Here is a 26,482-nt window from a genome sequence, read left to right on the forward strand (position 1 = left end):
CATTTTGGGGCCGTTTGGTGCCCCCCCTACCTGTGGAAGGTGTCGGGCAGCAGGTGGGGCCCCACCCCCATCGACTCCAGCACCTCCCGGCGCAGCCGCAGGAGCCGCTGGGAATCCTCGGATCCGCTGCCGGGACACGGATCCCGACCCTGCTCCGAGCGGAACCGCAGCAGAACTGTGGGAATAACACCGGGATCAGCATTGGATCCATTCCGGGACACGGATCCCGACCCTGCTCTGAGCGGAACCGCAGCAGAACTGTGGGAATAACACCGGGATCAGCATTGGATCCGCTCCCGGGACACGGATCCCGACCCTGCTCCGAGCAGAACCGCAGCAGAACTGTGGGAATAACACCGAATGACACCGGGATGAGCACTGGAATGACCATTCCGGGGACACGGATCCCGACCCTGCTCTGAGCGGAACCGCAGCAAAACTGTGGGAATAACACCGGGATCAGCATTGGATCCGCTCCCGGGACACGGATCCCGACCCTGCTCCGAGCGGAACCGCAGCAGAACTGTGGGAATAAAACTGGGATCACCCTGGGATCCATTCCTGGGACACGGATCCCGACCCTGCTCCGAGCGGAACCGCAGCAGAACTGTGGGAATAAAACTGGGATCACCCTGGGATCCATTCCCGGGACACGGATCCCGACCCTGCTCCGAGCGGAACCGCAGCAGAACTGTGGGAATAACACCGGGAATGACACCGGGAATGACACCGGGAATGACACCGGGACACGGATCCCGACCCTGCTCCGAGCGGAACCGCAGCAGAACTGTGGGAATGACACCGGGATCACCCTGGGATCCATTCCCAGGACACGGATCCCGCCCCTGCTCCGAGCGGAACCACAGCAGAACTGTGGGAATAACACTGGGATCAGCATTGGATCCATTCCCGGGACACGGATCCCGACCCTGCTCCGAGCGGAACCGCAGCAGAACTGTGGGAATAACACCGGGAATGACACCGGGAATAACACCGGGAATGACACCGGGAATGACACCGGGACACGGATCCCGACCCTGCTCCGAGCGGAACCGCAGCAGAACTGTGGGAATAACACCGGGAATAACACCGGGATCAGCATGGGATCCATTCCCAGTACATGGATCCCGACCCTGCTCCGAGCGGAACCGCAGCAGAACTGTGGGAATAACACCAGGAATGACACCGGGATCACCCTGGGATCCATTCCCGGGACACGGATCCCGACCCTGCTCCGAGCGGAACCGCAGCAGAACTGTGGGAAGAACACTGGGAATGACACCGGGAATGACACCGGGATCACCAACAGCAGAACAGGAACAATCCCACAAAAAAGTGAGACAATTCCACCCAAAATGGGACAATCCCACCAAAAAAACGGGACAATCCCACCCAAAAACAGGACGACCCCACAAAAAATGGGCCAATCCCACAAAAAAACAGGACAATCCCACCCAAAAATGGGACAATCCCAAGGGATCACCGAGCTCTTCCCAAGGGTAAACCCGGATTGCCCAAAGGAAGAGGGAAATTCCACCCAAGGAATTTTAGGAAAGGCCACAAAACTCCTCTCCAGGCCGTGGGGAAAAAGCGGGAAGGGAGGGGTTTTTCCCAGGAATTCACCTCGTGGAGCAGGAAGAAGTTGGGCTCTTCCCCAGGGAACACCCAGATAATCCGCAGTGGGAATGAAATTCCACCCAAGGAATTTTGGGAAGGGTGACAAAACTACCCCCAGGACACGGAAAAAGCGGGAAAGGAGGGGTTTTTTCCCCTGGGAATTCACAGGAATTCCTGGGGAAGGAAAAAACCCCTGGAAAAATTGGAGCAGGAAGAAGTCGGGCTCTTCCCCAGGGAACACCGAACTCTTCCCAAGGGAACACCCCGATAAACCCGCAGTGGGAATGAAATTCCACCCAAGGAATTTTGGGAAGGGGGACAGAACTCCCTCCAGGCCGTGGAAAAAGTGGGAAGGGAGGAGTTTTTTTCCCGGGAATTCACCTTGGAGCAGGAAGAAGTCGGGCTCTTCCCCAGGGAACACCGAACTCTTCCCAAGGGAACACCCCGATAAATCCGCAGTGGGAATGAAATTCCACCCAAGGAATTTTGGGAAGGGTGACAAAACTCTCTCCAGGCCATGGAAAAAGCGGGAAGGGAGGGTTTTTCCCAGGAATTCACAGGAATTCCTGGGGGGGAAAAAACCCCTGGAAAAATTGGAGCAGGAAGAAGTCGGGCTCTTCCCCAGAACTCTTCCCAAGGGAACACCCTGAAAACCCGCAGTGGGAATGAAATTCCACCCAAGGAATTTTGGGAAGGGGGACAGAACTCCCTCCAGGCCGTGGAAAAAGTGGGAAGGGAGGGGTTTTTTCCCCCCGGGAATTCATAGGAATTCCTGGGGGGGGAAAAACCCCTGGAAAAATTGGAGCAGGAAGAAGTCGGGTTCTTCCCCAGGGAACACCCAGATAATCCGCAGTGGGAATGAAATTCCAGCCAAGGAATTTTGGGAAGGGTGACAAAACTCCCCCCAGGACACGGAAAAAGCGGGAAAGGAGGGGTTTTTTTCCCGGGAATTCACAGGGAAAAAAACCCTGGAAAAATTGGAGCAGGAAGAAGTCGGGCTCTTCCCCAGAACTCTTCCCAAGGGAACACCCCGATAAACCCGCAGTGGGAATGAAATTCCACCCAAGGAATTTTGGGAAGGGGGACAGAACTCCCTCCAGGCCGTGGAAAAAGCGGGAAGGGGGTGTTTTTTTCCCGGGAATTCACCTTGGAGCAGGAAGTAGTCGGGCGCCGTCCGTCGCAGCGCGGCCGCCGCCTTCTCCCCACGCCACTCCACGGCCAGGGCTTCCCGCAGGGAGCAGAATTCCAGGCGCTGGGAATGCCGGGGGGGGATAAAAGGGGGGTTTTAGGGATGGAAGGAGAGAGGGATCAGCCCTGGAATTCCTATGGGAATGTTGGGGTTGGGATCCCTACCCAGGGAAAGGCAGGGGGGGTCATGGTGGGGGTTTGGGATTTGGGATTGAGAGATTTGGGATTTGGGAGAAGGGATGTGAAGGCTGGAGATGCCAGGACAAGAAGTTGGGAATTCTCCCAGTTCCAAGGCATAAAGGGTTGGGAATTCTCCCACTTCTATGTGGATGGGGAGCTGGAAATTCTCCCAGTTCCAAGGGGGTAAAGGATTGGGAATTCCCCCACTTCCACAGGGACAGGGAGCTGGGAATCCTCCCAATTCCATAAGGGCAAGGAGATGGGAATCCTCACACTTCCAAGGGAGTAAAGGAGCTGGGAATTCTCCTGCTTCCACAGGGACAAGAAACTGAGCATTCTCCCAAAAGGACAGGGAGCTGGGAATTCTCCCAGTTCCAAGGGGGTAAAGGGTTGGGAATTCTCCCGCTTCCACAGGGACGGGGAGCTGGGAATTCTCCCACTTCCAAGGGGGTAAAGGGTTGGGAATTCTCCCGCTTCCAAAGAAACAGGGAGCTGGGAATTCTCCCACTTCCAAGGGGGTAAAGGGTTGGGAATTCTCCCACTTCTATGTGGATGGGGAGCTGGGAATTCTCCCAGTTCCAAGGGGGTAAAGGGTTGGGAATTTTCCCACTTCCACAGGGACAGGGAGCTGGGAATCCTCCCAATTCCATAAGGGCAAGGAGATGGGAATCCTCACACTTCCAAGGGAGTAAAGAGCTGGGAATTCTCCCAGTTCCAAGGGGTGAAGGGTTGGGAATTCTCCTGCTTCCAAAGAAACAGAGAGCTGGGAATTCTCCCAGTTCCAAGGGGGTAAAGGGTTGGGAATTCTCCCGCTTCCACAGGGACGGGGAGCTGGGAATTCTCCCACTTCTATATGGATGGGGAGCTGGGAATTCTCCCAGTTCCAAGGGGGTAAAGGGTTGGGAATTCTCCTGCTTCCAAAGGGACAGGGAGCTGGGAATTCTCCCACTTCTATATGGATGGGGAGCTGGGAATTCTCCCAGTTCCAAGGGGGTAAAGGGTTGGGAATTCTCCCACTTCCAAAGGGACAGGGAGCTGGGAATCCTCCCAGTGCCCCAGGGACACAGCCCAGCCCTGCCGGGCTCTGGAATCCCAGACTCTCCTCCGGAGGAATTCCCGCCGGATCCGGGGCCGGGAAGCGACAGCTGCCGCCCTCGGCATCCGGGGACATTCCCAGGGACATTCCCGGCCGGATTCCGGGCCCCCCTTCCCAGGACCCCTCGAATCCACCAGCTCAGCACGTTCCCTGCAGCCCAAAGACCCCCCCCAGGGGGGGAAATTCCGCTCCCTCCGCCCCGGCGATTCCAGCCGGGAATTCCAGCGGCTTTTTAAGGGCCTATCCCGCTTTTTACAGGCCACATCCCAGTTTTCAGGGCTCTATCCCAGTTTTTAGGGGTCTCTCCCACTTTTCAAGGGCCTCTCCCCAGTTTTAGGGGCGTGTTCCAACTTTTAGGAGTCTATCCCAGTTTTTGAGGGTCCTTCCCTAGTTTTAGGGAAGTATTCCCATTTTTAGGGCTCTATCCCACTTTTTAGGGCTCTCTCCCAGTTTTTAGGGGTCTATCCCGGTTTTCAAGGGTCTTTCCCTAGTTTTAAGGGTGTATTCCCATTTTTAGGGGTCTATCCCAGTTTTTAAGGCTCTATCCCAGTTTTTGGGGGCCTCTCCTGGTTTCTAAGGGCTCTATCCCAGTTTTTAGGGGTCTAACCCCATTTCTAGGAGCCATATCCCTATTTTTGGAACCAGATCCCCATTTTCAGGGTCATACACCCATTTTCAGGGCCCACATCCCCATTTTTGGGACCAGATCCCCATTTTTGGGACCACATCCCCATTTTTAGGGGCCATATCCCCATTTCTAATAACTGTACCCCCATTTTTAGGAACCACATCCCCATCTTTCAGGGTCTCTCCCCGTTTCTGTCTCTCTCCCCCCAATTTTTGTGTCTCTCCCCATTTTTGGGGTGTCTCTCCTCGTTTTTGGGGTGCCATCTCCCCTTTTTTTAGGGTGTCTGTCCCTGTTTTTGGGGTGCATTTCCCCATTTTTTGGGTATCTCTCCCCATTTTTGAGGTGCATTTCCCCATTTTTGGGGTGTCTCTCCCCATTTTTGGGGTGCATTTCCCCATTTTTGGGTGTCTCTCCCCATTTTTGGGGTGTCTCTCCCCACTTTTTGGGGTGCATTTCCCCATTTTTTGGGTGTCTCTCCCTATTTCTGGGGTGTCTCTCCCCATTTTTGGGGTGCATTTCCCCATTTTTGGGCTGCCTCTCCCCGTTTTTGGGTTGCCTCTCCCTGTTTTTGGGCTGCCTCTCCCCATTTTTGGGGTCCATTTCCCTGTTTTTGGGGTGTCTCTCCCCATTTCTGGGGTGCATTTCCCCATTTTTGGGCTGCCTCTCCCTGTTTTTGGGCTGCCTCTCCCTGTTTTTGGGCTGCCTCTCCCTGTTTTTTGGCTGTCTCTCCCCATTTTTGGGGTGCATTTCCCCGTTTTTGGGGTCTCTCCCCGTTTTGGGGTCCATTTCCCCGTTTTTGGGGTCCATTCCCCCCCAGCCCTCACCTTTTTGACCATGGTGGTCTCAGCCGGCTCCACCCTGGCCCGCTTGGCCTCGGGCCCGTCCTCCACCCCCGAACTGCCCTTGGCCACCTTGGGCTTCTCCCTGGGGGAAACCACAGACACCAAATCCTGGGAATGCAGCCCCAAATCCCAGGATTCCGGGCCGGATTCCCCCCCTGGACTCACTCCACGAACTCGTGGTGGCCCAGGTCGGCGAACATGAAGCCGTGGTAGCCGAAAACGTCGCCGGCGAAGAACTTGACGCCGCTCTTGTGGCAGATCTGGTCGATCCTCACCATGGATTCCCGGGAGCAGCCGGTCAGGCACACCTGGAGGGGCGATTCCAGCCCTTATCCCTGCTCTCTCCGGGGTTTTTTTTGGGTTTGGGAGGGGAGGAACGGCCCCTGGAGGGTCGTGGAGTGAAGGGATGAGGCGCTCGGGGCAGGGGTTTGTTCTCCTCTCCTGGAATTCCAGGGGTTTAGGGGGTGTGGGAGGGAATTCTCAGGGAATTTTGGTGTTGGGAGGTGGATCCAGAGGGTTTTGTAGGTCTGGGATGGGTGGGAGTGAAGCAGGATTTGTGTTCTGGGGGGTTTAACGTTCCTGTTGATCCCAGCCCTGGGAGTGCTGCTTTTCCTGCTCGTTTTCTGGGATAATTCCACCCCAAAATGGGATCATTTCCCCCAAAAATGGGACAACCCCCTCACAAAACAGGATAATTCACCCCGAAGTGGAATAATCCTGCACCAAAACCAGGGCAATCCCACTCCAAAATGGGGCAATGCCACCCAGTCTGGGACAACCCCATTCAAAGCACAACAATCCCACACCAAGACGGGATAACCCTGTCACAAAACAGGATAATTCACTCCAAAATGGAATAATCCTGCCCCAAAAATGGGGCAATCCCACTCAAAGCAGGACAATCCTGCCCAAAAAATGGACCAGTCCCACCTCAAGATTGTACAATCTCGTCCCAAACTGGGACAATCCTGCCCCAAAAATGGGACAATCCCACTCAAAGCAGGACATTCCCACCCCAAACTGGGACAATCCCGCTCAAAGCAGGACAATCCTGCCCCAAAATGGGACAATTGTGGCCACCCCAAGATGGGACAATCTTGCCCAAAAATGGGACAATTCCGCCCCAAACTGGGACAATTCCGCCCCAAACTGGGACGATCCAGCCCCAAACTGGGACAATCCCACTCCAAGATGGGACAACCCCGCCCCAAACTGGGACAATCCCACCCCAAAATGGGACAATCTCACCCCAAAATGGGACAATCTCACCCCAAAATGGGACAATCCCACTCCAAAATGGGACAATCCCACCCCAAACTGGGACAATCCCACCCCAAAATGGGACAATCCCACTCCAAGACGGGACAACCCCGCCCCAAAATGGGGCAGTCTCACCCCAAACTGGGATGATCCCACTCCAAGACGGGACAACCCCGCCCCAAACTGGGACAGTCTCACCCCAAACTGGGATAATCCCACTCCAAGATGGGACAATCCCACCCCAAACTGGGACAATCCCACCCCAAACTGGGACAATCCCACCCCAAACTGGGACAATCTCACCCCAAAATGGGACAATCCCACTCCAAGACGGGACAACCCCGCCCCAAACTGGGACAGTCTCACCCCAAACTGGGATAATCCCACTCCAAGACGGGACAATCCCGCCCCAAACTGGGACAATCCCACCCAGTATGGGACAACCCCACACAAAGCAGGAAAACCCCACCCCAAACTGGGTCAATCCCGCCCCAAAATGGGATGATCCCGCCCCAAACTGGGACAATCCCGCCCCAAGCTGGGACAATCCAGCCCCAAACTGGGACAATCCCACTCCAAGATGGGACAATCCCGCCCCAAACTGGGACAATCCCACCCAGTATGGGACAACCCCACTCAAAGCAGGAAAACCCCACCCCAAACTGGGCCAATCCCTCCCCAAAATGGGCCGATCCTGCCCCAAACTGGGACAATCCCGCCCCAAACTGGGACAATCCAGCCCCAAACTGGGACAATCCAGCCCCAAGCTGGGACAATCCCGCCCCAAACTGGGACAATCCCGCCCCAAAATGGGATGATCCCACCCCAAACTGGGACAATCCCACCCAGTATGGGACAACCCCACTCAAAGCAGGAAAACCCCACCCCAAACTGGGCCAATCCCTCCCCAAAATGGGCCGATCCTGCCCCAAACTGGGACAATCCCGCCCCAAACTGGGACAATCCAGCCCCAAACTGAGACAATCCAGCCCCAAACTGGGACAATCCCACTCCAAGATGGGACAATCCCGCCCCAAACTGGGACAATCTCACCCAGTATGGGACAACCCCACTCAAAGCAGGAAAATCCCACCCCAAACTGGGCCAATCCCTCCCCAAAATGGGATGATCCCGCCCCAAACTGGGCCGATCCTGCCCCAAACTGGGACAATCCCACCCCAAAATGGGATGATCCCGCCCCAAACTGGGCCGACCCCGCCCCAAACTGGGACAGTCTCACCCCAAACTGGGATAATCCCACTCCAAGATGAGACAATCCCGCCCCAAACTGGGACAATCCCACCCAGTATGGGACAACCCCACTCAAAGCAGGAAAACCCCACCCCAAACTGGGCCAATCCCGCCCCAAAATGAGATGATCCTGCCCCAAACTGGGCCGACCCCGCCCCAAACTGGGCCGACCCCGCCCCAAACTGGGCCAAGCCTGCTCCCAGGAAGGGTCTGTACCGCGTCAAACTGGGTGAAGAACTCCTGGGGTTTGGAGTCGACGCTCTCGGGGTCGGCCTTGACCTCCACCATGGGATTGAGGCTCTGCGCCCGCTCCAGCGACGCCTCCGCACGGTTCCGGCCCTCCGAGCCCGCCGGGATCAGGAACTGGGCACCAGTGTCCTCCGGGGATACCTGGGATAATACAGGGATAATACATGGATACAGGGATCAGGAACTGGGCGCCAGTGTCCTCTGGGGATAGCTGGGAGACAGGGATACAGGGATACAGGGATACAGGGATCAGGAACTGCGCACCAGTGTCCTCTGGGGATAGCTGGGAATGGATACAGGGATGAGATACAGGGATCAGGAACTGAGCACCAGTGTCCTCTGGGGATACCTGGGAATGGATATAGGGATGAGATACAGGGATACAGGGATCAGGAACTGAGCACTGTGTCCTCTGGGGATACCTGGGAATGGATATAGGGATGAGCATCCCAGAACTGGGATCAGGAACTGAGCACCAGTGTCCTCTGGGGATACCTGGGAATGGATATAGGGATGAGATACATGGATACAGGGATCAGGAACTGGGCACCAGTGTCCTCCGGGGATACCTGGGAATGGATATAGGGATGAGCATCCCAGAACTGGGATCAGGAACTGGGCACCAGTGTCCTCCGGGGATACCTGGGATAATACAGGGATAATACAGGAATACAGGGATCAGGAACTGGGCACCAGTGTCCTCCGGGGATGCCTGGGAATGGATATAGGGATGAGATACAGGGATACAGGGATCAGGAACTGGGCACCAGTGTCCTCCGGGGATACCTGGGATGATACAGGGATGAGCATCCACAGATACAGGGATCAGGAACTGAGCACCAGTGTCCTCTGGGGATACCTGGGATACAGGGATAATATAGGAATACAGGGATCAGGAACTGGGCACCAGTGTCCTCTGGGGATACCTGGGAATGGATATAGGGATGAGATACAGGGATACAGGGATGAGCATCCCAGAACTGGGATCAGGAACTGGGCGCCAGTGTCCTCCGGGGATGCCTGGGAATGGATATAGGGATGAGATCACAGGGATACAGGGATCAGGAACTGGGCACTGCTGTTCTCTGGGGATACCTGGGAATGGATGGGATACAGGGATGATACAGGGATAATACATGAATACAGGGATCAGGAACTGGGCACCAGTGTCCTCCGGGGATACCTGGGATACAGGGATAATACAGGAATACAGGGATCAGGAACTGGGCACCAGTGTCCTCTGGGGATACCTGGGATACAGGGATGATACAGGGATGATACAGGGATAATACATGGATACAGGGATCAGGAACTGCGCACCAGTGTCCTCTTGGGGATAGCTAGGGATGATCAGGATAATATAGGAATACATGGATCAGGAACTGGGCACTGCTGTCCTCTGGGGATACCTGGGAGACAGGGATAATACAGGGATACAGGGATCAGGAACTGAGCACTGCTGTCCTCCGAGGATACCTGGGAATGGATATAGGGATGAGATACATGGATACAGGGATCAGGAACTGGGCACCAGTGTCCTCTGGGGATGCCTGGGATAATACAGGGATACAGGGATACAGGGATCAGGAACTGGGCACCAGTGTCCTCCGGGGATACCTGGGATAATACAGGGATAATACATGGATACAGGGATCAGGAACTGGGCACCAGTGTCCTCTGGGGATACCTGGGAATGGATATAGGGATGATACATGGATACAGGGATCAGGAACTGGGCACTGCTGTCCTCTGGGGATAGCTGGGATAATACAGGGATAATACAGGAATACAGGGATCAGGAACTGAGCACTGCTGTCCTCCGGGGATACCTGGGAGACAGGGATAATACAGGAATACAGGGATCAGGAACTGGGCACCAGTGTCCTCTGGGGATACCTGGGAACGGATGGGATACAGGGATAATACATAAATACAGGGATCAGGAACTGAGCACTGCTGTCCTCTGGGGATACCTGGGATACAGGGATAATATAGGAATACAGGGATCAGGAACTGGGCACTGCTGTCCTCTGGGGATACCTGGGAATGGATATAGGGATGAGATACAGGGATACAGGGATCAGGAACTGAGCACTGCTGTCCTCTGGGGATACCTGGGAATGGATATAGGGATACAGGGATACAGGGATCAGGAACTGGGCGCCAGTGTCCTCTGGGGATACCTGGGAGACAGGGATATAGGGATGAGATACATGGATACAGGGATCAGGAACTGGGCACCAGTGTCCTCTGGGGATACCTGGGAATGGATATAGGGATGAGATACACGGATACAGGGATCAGGAACTGAGCACTGCTGTCCTCTGGGGATACCTGGGAATGGATATAGGGATGAGCATCCCAGAACTGGGATCAGGAACTGGGCACCAGTGTCCTCTGGGGATACCTGGGAATGGATATAGGGATGAGATACATGGATACAGGGATCAGGAACTGGGCGCCAGTGTCCTCCGGGGATACCTGGGAATGGATATAGGGATACAGGGATGATACAGGGATAATACAGGAATACAGGGATCAGGAACTGAGCTCTGCTGTCCTCTGGGGATACCTGGGAATGGATATAGGGATACAGGGATACAGGGATCAGGAACTGGGCACCAGTGTCCTCTGGGGATACCTGGGATAATACAGGGATAATACATGGATACAGGGATCAGGAACTGAGCACTGCTGTCCTCTGGGGATACCTGGGATACAGGGATGATACATGGATACAGGGATCAGGAACTGAGCACCAGTGTCCTCTGGGGATACCTGGGAATGGATACAGGGATGAGATACAGGGATCAGGAACTGGGCACTGCTGTTCTCTGGGGATACCTGGGAATACAGGATATAGGGATACAGGGATCAGGAACTGGGCACTGCTGTTCTCTGGGGATAGCTGGGAATGGATATAGGGATGAGATACAGGGATACAGGGATCAGGAACTGAGCACTGCTGTCCTCTGGGGATACCTGGGATACAGGGATAATATAGGAATACAGGGATGAGCATCCCAGAACTGGGCACCAGTGTCCTGCTGGGACACCTGGGAAAGGATGGGACAGGACACAGGGATGAGCTTGTGCCTAGGTGTGTCCCCAGGTGTGTCCCCTCCCAGGTGTGTGTTCCAGGTGTGCCCAGCTACCCCCCAGGTGTGCCCAGGTGTGTGTGTGTCCCCCACGTGTGTCTGTACCCCCCCAGGGTGTGCTCAGGTGCCCCCCAGGTGTGCCCAGGTGTATCTGTGCCCCCCCAGGTGTGCCCAGGTGTGTCTGTGCCCCCCCAGGTGTGCCCCCCGCTCACCTGTCGATGGTCCAGCAGGGTGAGCCCCCTGACCCCGGCCAGGATGAGGTTGTGCCCAGGTGTGTCTGTGTGTCCCCCCCCAGGTGTGCCCAGGTGTGTCTGTGCCACCCCCAGGTGTGCCCAGGTGTGTCTGTGCCCCCCCAGGTGTGTCTGTGCCCCCCCAGGTGTGCCCAGGTGTATCTGTACCCCCCCAGGTGTGTCTGTGCCCCCAGGTGTGCCCAGGTGTGTCTGCACCCCCCCAGGTGTGTCTGTACCCCCAGGTGTGCCCAGGTGTGTCTGTACCCCCCCAGGTGTGTCTGTGCCCCCCCAGGTGTGTCTGTGCCCCCCCAGGTGTGTCTGTGCCCCCCCAGGTGTGTCTGTGCCCCCCCAGGTGTGCCTGTGACCCCCCAGGTGTGCCCAGGTGTGTCTGTGCCCCCCCAGGTGTGTCTGTGACCCCCCAGGTGTATCTGTGCCCCCCCAGGTGTGTCTGTGCCCCCCCAGGTGTGCCCAGGTGTGTCTGTGACCCCCCAGGTGTGTCTGCCCCCCAGGTGTGCCCCCCGCTCACCTGTCGATGGTCCAGCAGGGTGAGCCCCCTGACCCCGGCCAGGATGAGGTTTTTGGCCACCTCGGCCCCCAGCCCCCGCAGCCCCACCAGCAGCACCCGCGACGCCCGCAACCTGCAGGAAACCCCAGGAAAAGGTGGGAAATCCGGGAAAACGCCTCGGGATCGGGGAATGAACCCCCCAGAGGGGCTTCCCCCAGCTCCTACAGAGACCCTCCAGACCCCTGCAGGGCCCCCCTGAGCTCCTGCACAGACCCCCAAATCCCCACAAGGCTCCCCCACCTCCTATGGGCACACCTCAAACCCCTGCAGGGACCCCCCAGTTTCCCAAAGGGCTTCCCCACCTCCTCTGGGCACACCCTAAACCCCTATAGGGACCCCCAAATCCCTACAGAGCTCCCCCAGCTGCTATAAGAACCCTGCACACCCCTATAGGGACTCCCCCAAGCACCTATAAAGCCCTCCCCAACTCTTATAGAGACCCCTCAGACCCCTATAGAGCCCCCCCAACCCCCTATAGAGCTCCCCCAGCCCCTATAGAGCCCTCCCCAGCCCCCCATAGAGCCCCCCAGCCCCCTATAGACCCCCAGACCCTATAGAGCTCCCCTCAGCCCCTATAGAGCCCCCAAGACCCCTATAGAGCCCCCCAACCCCCTAGAACCCCCCCCAACCCCCTATAGAGCTCCTCAGCACCCATAGAGCCCCCGCAGACCCCTATAGAGCCCCCCCAATCCCCATAGAACCCCCAGCCCCCCATAAAGCCCCCCACCCCCTATAGAGCCTCCCCCCAACCCCCTATAGAGCCTCCTAGCCCTATAGGAGCCCCCCAACCCCTATAGAGCTCCCCCCAACCTCTATAGAGCCCCCCCAACTCCACTATAGAGCCCCCCCAACCACTCATAGAGAGTCTCCCCAACTCCCTACAGAGCCCCCAAGGAGCCCCCCAGACCCCTATAGAGCCTCCCAGCCCCTATAGAGCCCCCCAAACCCTTACGGAGCACCCCAGCCCCCTATAGAGCCTCCCAGCCCCTATATAGAGCCTCCCCAGCCCCTATCAGAGCCTCCCATCCCCTAGAGCTCCCCCAACCCCTATAGAGCCCCCCAGCCCCTAAGAGCCCCCCATCCCCTACAGAGCCCCTCACCCCTACAGAGCCCCCCACCCTACAGAGCTCCCCAGATCCCTACGGAGCCCCTCAGACCCCTATAGAGCCCCTACCCCTATAGAGCCTCCCAGCCCCCTATAGAGCCCCCAGACCTCTATAGAGCCCCCCCAGACCTCTATAGAGCCTCTCCAGACCCATAGAGCCCCCTAGACCCCATAGAGCCCCCAGACCCCTATAGAGCCCCCTACTCCCTATAGAGCCTCCTAGCCCTATAGAGCCTCCCCAGACCCTATAGAGCCCCCAGACCCTATAGAGCCCCCAGACCCTACAGAGCCCCCCAGACCCTATAGAGCCTCCCAGCCCCCATAGAGCCCCCCAACCCCTATAAAGCCCCCCCAAACCCCCTAGAGCCCCTCACCCCTACAGAGCCCCCCAGAACCCTATAGAGCTCCCCCAGCCCCCTATAGAGCCTCCCAGCCCCTATGAGCCTCCCAGCCCCTATAGAGCCCCCCACCCCTATGGAGCCCCCCGAACCCTATAGAGCCCCCCAGCCCCCATAGAGCCCCCCAGCCCCCATAGAGCCCCCCACTCCCTAGAGCCCCTCAGCCCTACAGAGCCCCCAGCCCCCTATAGACCCCTCGATGCCCACGGACCGTTTCTGGGCCTCGAGCCCCCAGAGGCGGATCTGCCGGTCGTACTGAGCCGCCTCCTCCTCGCTGATGCCGCCGGGGCCGGACTCGTCCTTCTCCACCATCGCCGCGGCCCCTCAGACCCTTTGAAAATCCCTCAAAGCCCCTCACAAACCCTCGAGGTCTCTCAGACCTCCCAAAGCTCCTCACGACCCCCTCAGAGCTCTTCGCGGCCCCTTAAGGTCTCTCACACCCCTCAAAGCAGCCCCTCAAGGTCTCTCAGACCCCTCACGGTCCACCAAAGCCCCTCGCAGCCCCTCGCGACCCCTTCAAAGCTCCTCCTGACCCCCTCAAAGCTCCTCACGACTGGTTAAGATCTCTCAGACGCCTCAAGATCCCTCAAAGCCCCTCACGGTCCCTCACGACTGGTTAAGGTCTCTCAGACGCCTCAAGATCCCTCAAAGCCCCTCACGACCCCCCGAAGCCCCTCACGGCCCCTCAGCCGCTCCGTGGCGCCCCCTGGCGGCCCGCGCAAAGCGCCGCGCGGCTCCCGCCGCCGCTCCACCAACCCCCGACCGGCGGCGGGGGGGGGACTCCCTCAACCCACCCCGGGTCCCCGCGACCCCTCAGGAGAAAACAACGCCCATCTTTTCCTTCTCCCGCTGTTTTACCCGGCGAGAGCACACGAGGCCGCGGCGAGGGGCTTCGGGCGCCTCCCCCGTGCGCGGCGTGGCACAGCCCGTGTTGTTACTCCCCCCTCTCAGCGCGCTCAGATGGACTCGTCCTGCCCGCTCTGTGGGCGTTCCCGCCACAGCCGTCACTTTCGGGGAACTTCGTCCATCTCCGACAACTTTCGGAAACGGTCGGGGAGCGCCTTCGTAAACAGCCAGAGGCTTACGGAAACGTTGGGAAACGTTGGGAAACGTTGGTCGAGCTTTGGAGAGTCTAGAAAACGTTCGGAGAGATTTGGGAGCGCTCGGGAAAGGCTCGCAGAGCTCCGTGGGCCGCTTCGGAAACGTTCGGAGAGCTCAGGCGGCTCTTCGGAACCGTTCGGGAAGCGCTCGGGCGTTTCCGCCCGGCCGTTCGGGCGTTTCCGGCGGGCGCCGGGGCGCTGCCTCAGGGCGGGCGCCATTTTGTGTGTCCGCCCGCGGAGCGCGGGGCGCGGGCGGAGGAGCCGCCGGGCCGAGCCCCCCGCGCCGTTCAGTGACTGTGCCCCTCGTTCTCCACCCCCCCGCCCGTTGCCCATGGCCGTGGAGAGCTCGAGTGTCCCCTGCCGCCGCCGCCTCCCCCAGCCCGCACTGCACCCCCTTCTCCGTCCTGCCACGGCAGCTGCAGCCTCCCTGGCCGCCGCCGCTGCTCCAGCACGGCCCGGACGAAAGGTCCAGTAACCGCCTCTCCCGAGCGGCCGCTCTCTGTGTGCCTGGGGTCGGTCCGGCGCGCCGGACCAGGTTTGGGGAGGGGCGGCGGGGGTTGCTGGGGGAAAGGGGGAAAAGGGAGGTGGGGGAGGAAGGTGGGGAGGGGTCGGAGGGGGGTGAGGAGGAGGAAGGTGAGGAAGGGCCTGAGGGGGTCTGAGGAAGAGGAGGAAGGGCCTGAGAGGGAACGGGGGTCTGAGGAGGAAGGGCCTGAGGGGATTGGGAGGGGGATTTGGAGGAGGAGGAAGGTGAGGAAGGGCCTGAGGGGGATTGGGGAGGGGGCTCTGAGGAGGAAAAGGAGGAGGAGAAAGGTGAGGAAGGGTCTGAGGAGAAGGAGGAAGGGCCTGAGGGGGATTTGGGGAGGGGGCGGCTCTGAGGAGGAGGAAGGTGAGGAAGAACCAGAGGGGGATTTTGGGGGGGTTCATTCCCTGAGGAGGAGGAAGGACCAGAGAGGGATTTTGGGGGGTTCATTCCCTGAGGAGGAGGAAGGTGAGGAAGGACCAGAGGAGGATTTTGGGGGTTCATTCCTGAGGAGGAGGAAGGTGAGGAAGGACCAGAGAGGGATTTTGGGGGTTCATTCTCTGAGGAGGAGGAAGGTGAGGAAGGACCAGAGGAGGATTTTGGGGGGTTCATTCTCTGAGGAGGAGGAAGGTGAGGAAGGAGGGTTTTAATTCTTTAGGGGGTTCTAGGGGCTCGAGGAGGAAAGGGGGGTTCTGTTGTGGGGGGAGGGCCTGGGGGCCCTGAGGAGGAGGAGGAGGGGGGATCCATTTTGGAGGGGAGGGTCGGGCTGTGCAGGCCCTGGGAGGGGTTTTGGGGAGGGGGAGAACAGGAATGAGGGGCTGGGGGGCTCTAGAGGCTTCTTTTTTGGGGTCCAGTTTTCTTTCAGGGGCTTTAGACCCTGGTTTTGGGGGGCTTAGCTCATTTTTGAGGGTTTAGCCCTCTTGGGGTGGGGGTAGCCCTCTTTGGGGGCTTTAGGCCTCTTTGGGGAATTTAGCTGCTTTTTGGGGGCTTAGCTCTTTTGGGGGCTTTGGTTGTTGGGGGGGTTTAGCCTTCTATTTTTAGCTCCTTTTTTGGGGTGGATTCAGCTCCTTTTTGGGGAAGTTTAGCTCGACTTTTGGGGGGGTTAGTTCCATTTTTGGAGGGGCTGTAGATGTTGAGGGGTTTAACTCTTCTTTTTTGGGGGGTTGTGTCCTTAATAATCCCTTTAATGCCCTTATTCCCTCAGTAATATTCAGTTTATCTCCTTAAATCCTCCCCCAAAGTGGGAGCAGGAAGTTTGGGGGAGGCTTTGAGTTGTGACAGGTTCCCCCCCCAGTGCTCAAAATGTTCAAAAATACCCCTATCTGCCAAAAAAAAATTCCTTTTTCCAAGTTTTTCTGGCCCCTCCCTGCCGTAGCTTGGAGCCATTTCCCATATTCCCATTTATTTTTCTGTAGTTAAAACCAAATAGTGGGAAAAAAGCAGGAAAAAAAGGTAAATTCAGGGAGGTTTTTGGGGCTATTCCTGATAAAAAAAGGTCAATCCAGGGAGATTTGAGGGGTTTTCCTTAAAAAAGGTTAATTCAGGGAGGTTTTTGGGTCTATTCCTGATAAAAAAAGGTCAATCCAGGGAGATTTGAGGAGTTTTCCTTAAAAAAGGTCAATCCAGGAAGGTTTTGGGTCTATTCCTGGTAAAAAAGGTCAATCCAGGGAGATTTGAGGGGTTTTCCTTAAAAAAAAGGTCAATCCAAGGGAAGGTTTAGGGGATTTTCCTTAAAAAAGGTTAATTCAGGGAGGTTTGGGGTTGTTCCTGATTAGAAAAGTAAATCCAGGGAGGTTTTTTTTGGGCGGGGTTTCCTTGAAAAAAGGTCAATCCAGGAAGGTTTGGGGAGGTTTTCCTTAAAAATGGTCGATGCAGGGGGGTTTCTGGGGGCTATTCCTGATAAAAAAGGTTGATTCAGGGGGGTTTTGGGGGCTATTCCTGATAAAAAAGGTCGATTCAGGGGGGATTTGGGGGCTATTCCTGATAAAAAAGGTCGATTCAGGGGGGGTTTTGGGGGGTTCATCCCTGGCAAACCAAGGCGAATCCAGGGAATTCTGGGGGAGGTGGTGGGAAAGAGGAATTTGGAGTGATGAAATGCCATTTTTCCTGCCTTTTCCCCCCCTTCTCTGGTCCCTCCCACGTCATTCCCGAGCTGTGTCTGTGTAACCTGTGTAAACTCCGTAAACAGTGAGTTGATCCGTGTGTGTGTCCAAAGCAAGCAGAATTATCCCAAAAAAAAACCCCAAAAAGTGACAAAAAGCACACAATTTTCTCTCTCTCCCCTCAAAAAAAACCTTAAAGTTTCCAGCCCTGGAATTCCCACCCCAGAGGGGCAGGTTTTTCTTGGAAAAAACAAAAACAAACAAACAAAAAAAAGGTAAAAAAAACCAACAAAAAGGTGGAAAAGTTGGTGGAAATCAGTGGAAAAAAAAGTGTGAAAACCACAAAAAAAAAAGAAATCAATCACCCCCCTCAGGTGGTAAAAAGCACCTCAGTGACCCCACACATCCCTTTTCCTGCCCCCTTTTCCCGAATATTCCCAAGGATTCCCAAGCTCACACAACAGGGATTCACCCCCCCCTTTTCCCAGCGGAATAATTGGAATTTTGGGGTGGTTTTGACCTCCCCCCACCCCCCCTTAAACACACACGTTTTTTTTCCCTCTGGTTTTAAGCACAAATCCAGGTTTTTTGGGGCCTTCCCTGCTTTTATTCCCCAAAATCCAGGCAGGAAAAGGAAAAGGTCGGGGCAGGTGATGCAAACCTTGATTAGAGAGGCCTCCTTAGGGCTTTGATTGTTCCCACAGGGATTTTTTTCCCCACACAAATCAACTTTGAGGACCTTTTTCCTGCTGGTTTTTTTTCCACCCCAAAAATTCCCAAACTTGGTTTTTGGTTTTGTTTTTTTTTTTTCTTCTTTTTTTTTTTTTTTCTGATCCAAATTCAGAGCTCAAAGTTTGAGAATTCGATGGTTTATCCTATTTTTTTTTATTATTATTTGGAGGGGAGTGGGACTCACAGCGTGAATTCCACCCCAAAATTCCGTGGGAAATTGTGGAATTAATCCCTTTGTTTTGTTGATTTTTTTTCCTGAATTTTCCTGTTCTTGCCTCGTGCTTCCTCTGGAAAAATCCAAACTGGTTGTGGTTTATGGGCCCCAGCGAGTCCTGAGCTGCCTCAAAATGGGTTGGAAATGGTAAAAAAAAAAGGGGGAAAATAGGAAAAAAAGAAGGAAAAATTAAAAAAGGGAAGGGTGAAAAACAAGGTGAAAAATGGGAAAAGGAAAGTGGTTGGAAAGAAGAGGAAAGCAGGAAAAGCAAAGGTCAAGGAAAAAGAGGGAAAACAGGAGAAAAAGGAAATTATTCAAATTTAGGAGGAGAAAAAGAGGGAAAATGGGGAAAAAAAAAGGGCCAAAAATAGAGGGAACAACAAAAAGGGAAACCATTCCTGGGGAAATTTTGGGATTATTTTGTCCCTTTTTGAGGGCTGGAAAAACCAGGAAAGGAGTTCCCAGGATTTTCAGGGATCGGGCTTTGTGTTTTTAAGGAATTCTTGAGGAATTCCATGGAATTTTTTGGTGGTGTCCAGTTAAATGTTGGGAGTTAAACTCCCTTTTTGGGGCTTTTTTTTCGGGATTTGCTGCCCCTGCCCTGGTCTTTAACTTGGGTCCAACCCCTCCAACATTCCTGTATGACCTTTTCCATCCTGGAAAATGTGGATACCTGGAATCCTGGAGCCATTTGGGGTCACCCTAGCAGGAATTCCCTTTTCCAGGATTTTTTCCTCTAAAGGTTTTTCTTTGGCTCCTGGGGCTGGAGCGAGGGAGGTGAATCCCAAATCCCATTGAATTTCTCAGCTGGGAAAACCTCTGGATTTTTGCCCTGAGTTTGGCAATTCCCAAAAAAATAACTCCTGGAATTACAGCTCCAGGAAGTCCAAAAATGGGAGATTTGCCCCAATTCCAGCCGGGAATGACCTCGCTGGGAATCTTTGGGAATTAATCTGACAAAAAGGGGAGGAGTAAGGAGCAAAACACCCAAAACTGGGTGAAAATCTGGGATAAAATTTCCAAGGAAATGTTGGATACAGGCTGGAGGTTCTTCCCTTTGGAATAAACCCAGGGAGGAGCTGAATCCTTTGGGAATATCCTGGAATAATCAGGGATTTGAGGCGGCAGGATCCAACTTCAGGTGGGAACTCAAAACCTGATTTTCCCTGGAAAAAAAGGTGAGAAATGTGGAAAACCACCCTGTTCTGCCTAAAAAAACCCTGGAATTCCATCCCAGGCTGCACAGCCGGAGGGATCCAGGCTCAAATCCCACCTGGAAAAGGCTTGGGAAGCACCAGGACATTCCCTTCTCCCCCTGAAACACCCTCTGGAGGATCCCTAAATTCCAGTTCCTCAGTTAGAATTCCCACATTCCCACTGATTTTCACCCCAATCCTAAAACTCTTCTTTCCCTCCCGACTCATCCAGGTGATTTTGGGTTCAAAATCCCTTTTTCCTTGATTTTTCCCTGATTTTTCCTTGTTTTCATTTACTGCCTGACTCCCCTCCCTCTTTCTCCACATTCCCAAATCCCTAAAAACCCTTGGAATTGCTTTTAAACGCAATGAATTTCCTCCAAAGCCCAGGAATTTGGGGTATTTTGGCCCCCCCAGCCTCGTGCTTGGAATTCCTGCAGGTTAATCCCGGGATTTGTGCCCTGGGAACAGGGAGTTTTCCGGCAGATCCAGTGGGAAATCCAGGGTTTTTTCTGTTGGAATGTCGTGTCAGGAGCTCCCTGTGGGCTCAGGGATGGGCAATTCCCGGGTTTTTTCCAGAGGGTCGGAGCCACCGGGAATTGGGGAAGCCACCAGGAAATTTGGGAGATCCCCAGGAATTTGGGAGATCACCAGGAATTTAGGGAGATCCCTAGGAATTTGGGAGATCATCAGGAATTTGGGAAGCCACCAGGAATTTGGGTTGTTGCCAGGAATTTGGGAGATCACCAGGAGTTTGGGTTATTGCCAGGAATTTGGGAGATCACCAGGAATTTGGGAGATCACCAGGAATTTGGGGAGATCACCAGGAATTTGGGAGATCACCAGGAATTTGGGAGATCACCGGGAATTTGGGGAGATCACCAGGAATTTGGGAGATCCCCAGGAGTTTGGGTTATTGCCAGGAATTTGGGAGATCACCAGGAATTTGGGGAGATCCCCAAGAATTTGGGAGATCCCCAGGAGTTTGGGTTATTGCCAGGAATTTGGGAGATCAGCAGGAATTTGGGAGGTCAGCAGGAATTGGGGAAGCCACCAGGAATTTGGGGAGGTCCCCAGGAATTGGGGAGATCCCTAGGAATTTGGGTTTTTGCCAGGAACTTGGGGAGATCCCCAGGAATTTGGGAAGCCACCAGGAATTTGGGTTGTTCCCAGGAATTGGGGAGATCACTGGGAGTTTTGGGAGATCACCGGGAATTTGGGAGATCAGCAGGAATTGGGAGATCACCAGGAATTTGGGGAGATCAGCAGGAATTGGGAAGCCACCAGGAATTTGGGTTGTTGCCAGGAATTGGGGAGATCCCCAGGAATTTGGGAGATCACCGGGAGTTTTGGGAAGCCACCAGGAATTTGGGGAGATCACCAGGAATTTGGGAGGTCCCCAGGAATTTGGGAAGCCACCAGGAACGTGGGGAGATGATCAGGAAGTCAGCAGGAACTTGGGAAGCCACCAGGAATTTGGGGAGATCACCAGGAATGGGGGTTATCACCAGGAATTTGGGGAAATCATCAGGAACTCAGGAAACCACCAGGAATTGGTGTTACCCCCAGGAATTTGGGAGCTCACCAGGAATTTCGGGAACGCTCCGGGAGCGCAACCAGGACGTTTTATCCCCGTTTTTTCCCCCAACTTCACAAGGATTCAACATTCCCATTGTTTTTATTTTTCCAGGGAGGATGGGGAGCTGGAGGAGGGGGAGCTGGAGGACGATGGGGGGGAGGAGGATCATTCCCAATCCCAGGAAAGAGGCCGGAAGGAGAAGGGGGAGAAGCACCACAGCGACTCGGACGAGGAGAAATCCCACCGCAGGATGAAGAGGAAGCGCCGGAAAGAGAAGGAGAAAAGGAGATCCAAGAAAAAACGCAAATCCAAGCACAAGGTGAGGCCTCTTCCCGGCTGGAATTCTACAGGGAATCCCTCCTTGGGTCTTGCTTGGAGAGAGTTGAGGCTCTTCCCTGCGGAGATCCCTTGGAATTCTGCCTCTCTATGGAGTGGCAGAGTCTCAAATCCCGTTTTTTTGAGGAGGAAAAGAGGCTTTTCCTCAGGGAATTCCTTCCAAGGTGGTGGAATGTGGACCAGCAGATTCCCAAAATCCAGGCTGGGCGCTCCTCAGATCCCAGGAATCCCTGGAGCCGCCTCCTGGGATCCCTGGAAAATCCCCCCGGGGTTGGAGTTGGGTCCCATAACCCCCCAAAACCCGAGGCCCGGAGGTTTTTCCGGGAAAATTCGGGAACAAAGGGCTGAAGGGAGGCTGGGGGGTGAATTCCAGAGGCTGGGGGGTGAATTCCAGAGGTTGGGAAGCGGCAGGAGGGGGTGTGGGCTGAGTTTTCCGGGCGTTCTCAGCGGCACGCCTCGTCCAGCGATCGACTTCTCCGACTCAGCGACGACTCGAATACAGCCCGGCCGAGAAGGGACACCGCAAGTGCGGGACTACAGCCCCCCCTACTCCGTGAGTTACTGGGAATACTGGGAGTGCTGGGAGTGCTGGGAGTGGGGATACAGCCCCCACCTGCTGTGGGAGTCACTGGGAATGCTGGGAATGGGAATACAGCCCGGCCGAGAAGGGACACCGCAAGTACCGGGACTACAGCCCCCCCTACTCCGTGAGTTACTGGGAATACCGGGAATATTGGGAATGCTGGGAGTGCTGGGAGTGGGGAAACAGCCCCTACCTGCTGTGGGAGTCACTGGGAATGCTGGGAATGGGAAAACAGCCCCCTCCCTACTCTGGGAGTCGCTGGGAATGCTGGGAGCGGGAAAACAGCCCCCCCCCCTACTCTGGGAGTCACTGGGAATACTGGGAATGGGAATACAGTTCCCCTCCCCCTCCCCGTTCTGGCAGTTATTGGGAATATTTGGAATGGGAATACAGGCCCCCTGTTCTGGCAGTTATTGGGAACACTGGGAATTCAGCCCTTCCTGCTCCTCTGGGGCTACCTGGGAATAACTGGCATAGCTGGGACTCCCTGGGAATTCCAGGAATAGGCTCCTCTCTATCCTGGGACTCCGTGGGAATTCCAGGAATAGGCTCCTCTCTATCCTGGGAGTCACTGGGAATTCCAGGAATAGGCTCTTCCCGGCTCGAGGAGTCACTGGGAATACCGGGAGCAGACCCTTCCCTATTCCAGGAATGGCTGGGATTCCTGGGAATGCCTGGAATGGGGGCCCCAGCCCAGGTGCCAAGGCCTTTGCCCTCTCCCAGTGCCACCAGTACTCCCAGTGCTGTCCTTTGTCCCCTCCCAGTTCCCCCCAGTACTCCCAGTGCCCCAAGAAGGGCTATTCCCAGTGCCACCAGTACTCCCAGTGCCCCAAGAAGGGCTGTCCTTTGTCCCCTCCCAGTGCCCCCAGTACTCCCAGTGCTGTCCTTTGTCCCCTCCCAGTTCCCCCCAGTACTCCCAGTGCCCCAAGAAGGGCTATTCCCAGTGCCACCAGTACTCCCAGTGCCCCAAGAAGGGCAATTCCAGGGGTGATTCCCAGTCCTTTCCCCGCTCCCAGTGCCACCAGTACTCCCAGTGCCCCAAGAAGGGCTGTCCTTTGTCCCCTCCCAGTGCCACCAGTACTCCCAGTGCCCCAAGAAGGGCTATTCTTTGCCCCCTCCCAGTGCCACCAGTACTCCCAGTGCCCCAAGAAGGGCTGTCCTTTGTCCCCTCCCAGTGCCACCAGTACTCCCAGTGCCCCAAGAAGGGCTGTCCTTTGTCCCCTCCCAGTGCCCCCAGTACTCCCAGTGCCCCAAGAAGGGCTATTCCAAGGGTGATTCCCAGTCCTTTGTCCCCTCCCAGTGCCACCAGTACTCCCAGTGCCCCAAGAAGGGCAATTCCAAGGGTGATTCCCAGTCCTTTGTCCCCTCCCAGTGCCACCAGTACTCCCAGTGCCCCAAGAAGGGCTATTCCAAGGAGTGATTCCAGTCCTTTCCCTGCTCCCAGTGCCCCAGTACTCCCAGTGCCCCAAGAAGGGCTGTCCTTTGTCCCCTCCCAGTGCCACCAGTACTCCCAGTGCCCCAAGAAGGGCAATTCCAAGGGTGATTCCCAGTCCTTTCCCTGCTCCCAGTGCCCCCAGTACTCCCAGTGCCCCAAGAAGGGCTGTCCTTTGTCCCCTCCCAGTGCCACCAGTACTCCCAGTGCCCCAAGAAGGGCTGTCCTTTGTCCCCTCCCAGTGCCCCCAGTACTCCCAGTGCCCCAAGAAGGGCTATTCCAAGGGTGATTCCCAGTCCTTTGTCCCCTCCCAGTGCCACCAGTACTTCCCAGTGCCCCAAGAAGGGCAATTCCAAGGGTGATTCCCAGTCCTTTGTCCCCTCCCAGTGCCACCAGTACTCCCAGTGCCCCAAGAAGGGCTGTCCTTTGTCTCCTCCCAGTGCCACCAGTACTCCCAGTGCCCCAAGAAGGGCTGTCCTTTGTCTCCTCCCAGTGCCACCAGTACTCCCAGTGCCCCAAGAAGGGCAATTCCAAGGGTGATTCCCAGTCCTTTGTCCCCTCCCAGTGCCACCAGTACTCCCAGTGCCCCAAGAAGGGCTGTCCTTTGTCCCCTCCCAGTGCCCCAAGAAGGGCAATTCCAGGGGTGATTCCCAGTCCTTTCCCCGCTCCCAGTGCCACCAGTACTCCCAGTGCCCCAAGAAGGGCTGTCCTTTGTCCCCTCCCAGTGCCACCAGTACTCCCAGTGCCCCAAGAAGGGCTGTCCTTTGTCCCCTCCCAGTGCCACCAGTACTCCCAGTGCCCCAAGAAGGGCTGTCCTTTGTCCCCTCCCAGTGCCACCAGTACTCCCAGTGCCCCAAGAAGGGCTGTCCTTTGTCCCCTCCCAGTGCCACCAGTACTCCCAGTGCCCCAAGAAGGGCTGTCCTTTGTCCCCTCCCAGTGCCACTCAGTACTCCCAGTGCCCCAAGAAGGGCTGTCCTTTGTCCCCTCCCAGTGCCACCAGTACTCCCAGTGCCCCAAGAAGGGCTGTCCTTTGTCCCCTCCCAGTGCCACCAGTACTCCCAGTGCCCCAAGAAGGGCTGTCCTTTGTCCCCTCCCAGTGCCACCAGTACTCCCAGTGCCCCAAGAAGGGCTGTCCTTTGTCCCCTCCCAGTGCCACCAGTACTCCCAGTGCCCCAAGAAGGGCTATTCCAGGGGTGATTCCCAGTCCTTTCCCCGCTCCCAGTGCCACCAGTACTCCCAGTGCCCCAAGAAGGGCTGTCCTTTGTCCCCTCCCAGTGCCACCAGTACTCCCAGTGCCCCAAGAAGGGCTGTCCTTGTCCCCTCCCAGTGCCACCAGTACTCCCAGTGCCCCAAGAGGGCTATTCCAAGGCGACTCAAGAGCTACGGCCCCTGCGGGGAGTTCGAGGCCGAGGAGTTCGGGGGCTACGAGGGTGAGGAGGACGAGGAGCCCCCCAAGGACGACTACGACGACTTCTCCAAGGAGCTCAACCAGTACCGGCGCTCCAAGGACGGGGCCCACCGAGCCAGAGGTACCGGGAATGCCGGGAAAACACCAAAATACACAAAAAACACGAAAATTTAAAAAAAAACACTAAAAAAAGGCCCCAAAATACACAAAAAACGCCAAAAAAAACCCCAAAAAATCTAAAAATCCCCCCAAAAAACCAGCCCTACAGGCGCCGGAGTTCCACTCAAAAATGGGAGCACCTGGGAAAACCCAAGAAACTCTATAAAAAAAAAAACAACAAGAAATGGCCCCAAAAGCGCCAGAATTCCACTCAAAAATGGGAGCACCTGGGAAAACCCCAAGGAACTCCATAAAAAAAAAAACAAGAAATGGTCCCAAAAGTGCTAGAATTCCACTCAAAAATGGGAGCACCTGGGAAAACCCCAAGAAACTCCATAAAAAAACCCCAAGAAATGGCCCCAAAAGCGCCAGAATTCCGCTCAAAAATGGGAGTACCTGGGAAAACCCCAAAAAAACCAAGAAACCCCATAAAAAAAAAGAAAACAAGAAATGGCACCAAAAGTGCCAGAATTCTGCTCAAAAATGGGAGCACCTGGGAAAACCCCAAAAAAACCAAGAAACCCCATAAAAAAAAAAAAAAACCAAGAAATGGCCCCAAAAGCGCCAGAATTCCGCTCAAAAATGGGAGCACCTGGGAAAACCCCAAGAAACTCCATAAAAAAAAAACCCCAAGAAATGGCACCAAAAGCACCAGAATTCCGCTCAAAAATGGGAGCACCTGGGAAAACCCCAAGGAACTCCATAAAAAAAAAACAAGAAATGGTCCCAAAAGTGCTAGAATTCCACTCAAAAATGGGAGCACCTGGGAAAACCCCAAGAAACTCCATAAAAAAAAAACCCCAAGAAATGGCCCCAAAAGCGCCAGAATTCCGCTCAAAAATGGGAGCACCTGGGAAAACCCCAAGGAACTCCATAAAAAAAAAACAACCAAGAAACAGCCCCAAAAGCGCCAGAATTCTGCTCAAAAATGGGAGCATCCGGAAGAACCCCCAAAAAAACCCCCCAAAAACGGCCCTTAAACCAAAAAACCCCCCAAAAACGGCCCTTAAAGTGCTGGAATTCCACTCAAAAACGGGAGCACCTGGAAAACCCCCCAAAAAACCCCAAAACACCCCTTACAAAAAAAAAAAAAAAACAAAGCCCTCAAAAAAAGAAAAACCCCTCAAAAATCCCCCCAAAAAACCAACCCCCCCAAAAAACCAGCCCTGAAAGCACCTGAATTTCATCTAATGTCCTAGTCAGAAAACCTCCTGAAAAAACCCAGAAAAATCCAATTTTTAGTGTCTTAACTCCAAAATCCTCTTCAAAAAAATCCCAGAAAAAACCCCAGATTTTAGCATTTTAACACAAAACGTCCTTAAAAAAATCCCAGAGAAAACCCATTTTTTATGTCTTAACTTTCAGAAATCTTAAAAAAATCCCATAAAAATCCCATTTTAATGCAACTCGAATC

At 55.2% G+C, this 26,482-nt stretch overlaps 2 protein-coding genes and 1 long non-coding RNA gene across 3 annotated transcripts; 1 reads left to right on the forward strand and 2 right to left on the reverse strand.

Annotated features, from left to right (window-relative positions):
* Nucleotides 1-30: 30 nt before the first annotated feature.
* Nucleotides 31-14,234, reverse strand: SAE1 (SUMO1 activating enzyme subunit 1; the record flags this gene model as incomplete). The annotated part of the gene is made up of 7 exons (XM_050337443.1): nt 13,919-14,234; nt 12,166-12,277; nt 8,279-8,452; nt 5,717-5,859; nt 5,534-5,633; nt 2,764-2,869; nt 31-175 (listed from the first exon to the last, which is right to left on the reverse strand). Coding segments are annotated over exons 1-7 (881 nt in total), but the record flags the coding sequence as incomplete, so codon positions are not given.
* On the reverse strand, nt 8,869-11,509 carry LOC126651524 (uncharacterized). The gene is made up of 5 exons (XR_007631737.1): nt 11,294-11,509; nt 10,884-11,022; nt 10,285-10,571; nt 9,407-9,561; nt 8,869-8,953 (listed from the first exon to the last, which is right to left on the reverse strand). It is a non-coding gene; the product is annotated as an uncharacterized LOC126651524 (long non-coding RNA).
* Nucleotides 14,235-14,667: 433 nt separating the features above from the next.
* On the forward strand, nt 14,668-22,575 carry LOC126651523 (uncharacterized). The gene is made up of 5 exons (XM_050337442.1): nt 14,668-14,689; nt 14,781-15,273; nt 21,262-21,469; nt 21,934-22,012; nt 22,433-22,575. The coding sequence occupies exons 1-5, from the start codon at nt 14,668-14,670 to the stop codon at nt 22,573-22,575; spliced, it is 945 nt and encodes a 314-aa protein (XP_050193399.1).
* The last annotated feature ends 3,907 nt before the right edge of the window (nt 22,576-26,482 follow it).

The sequence above is a fragment of the Myiozetetes cayanensis genome, unplaced genomic scaffold, assembly GCF_022539395.1.
Source record: "Myiozetetes cayanensis isolate MyiCay16 unplaced genomic scaffold, myiCay2020 scf656, whole genome shotgun sequence".
NCBI lineage: Eukaryota > Metazoa > Chordata > Aves > Passeriformes > Tyrannidae > Myiozetetes > Myiozetetes cayanensis.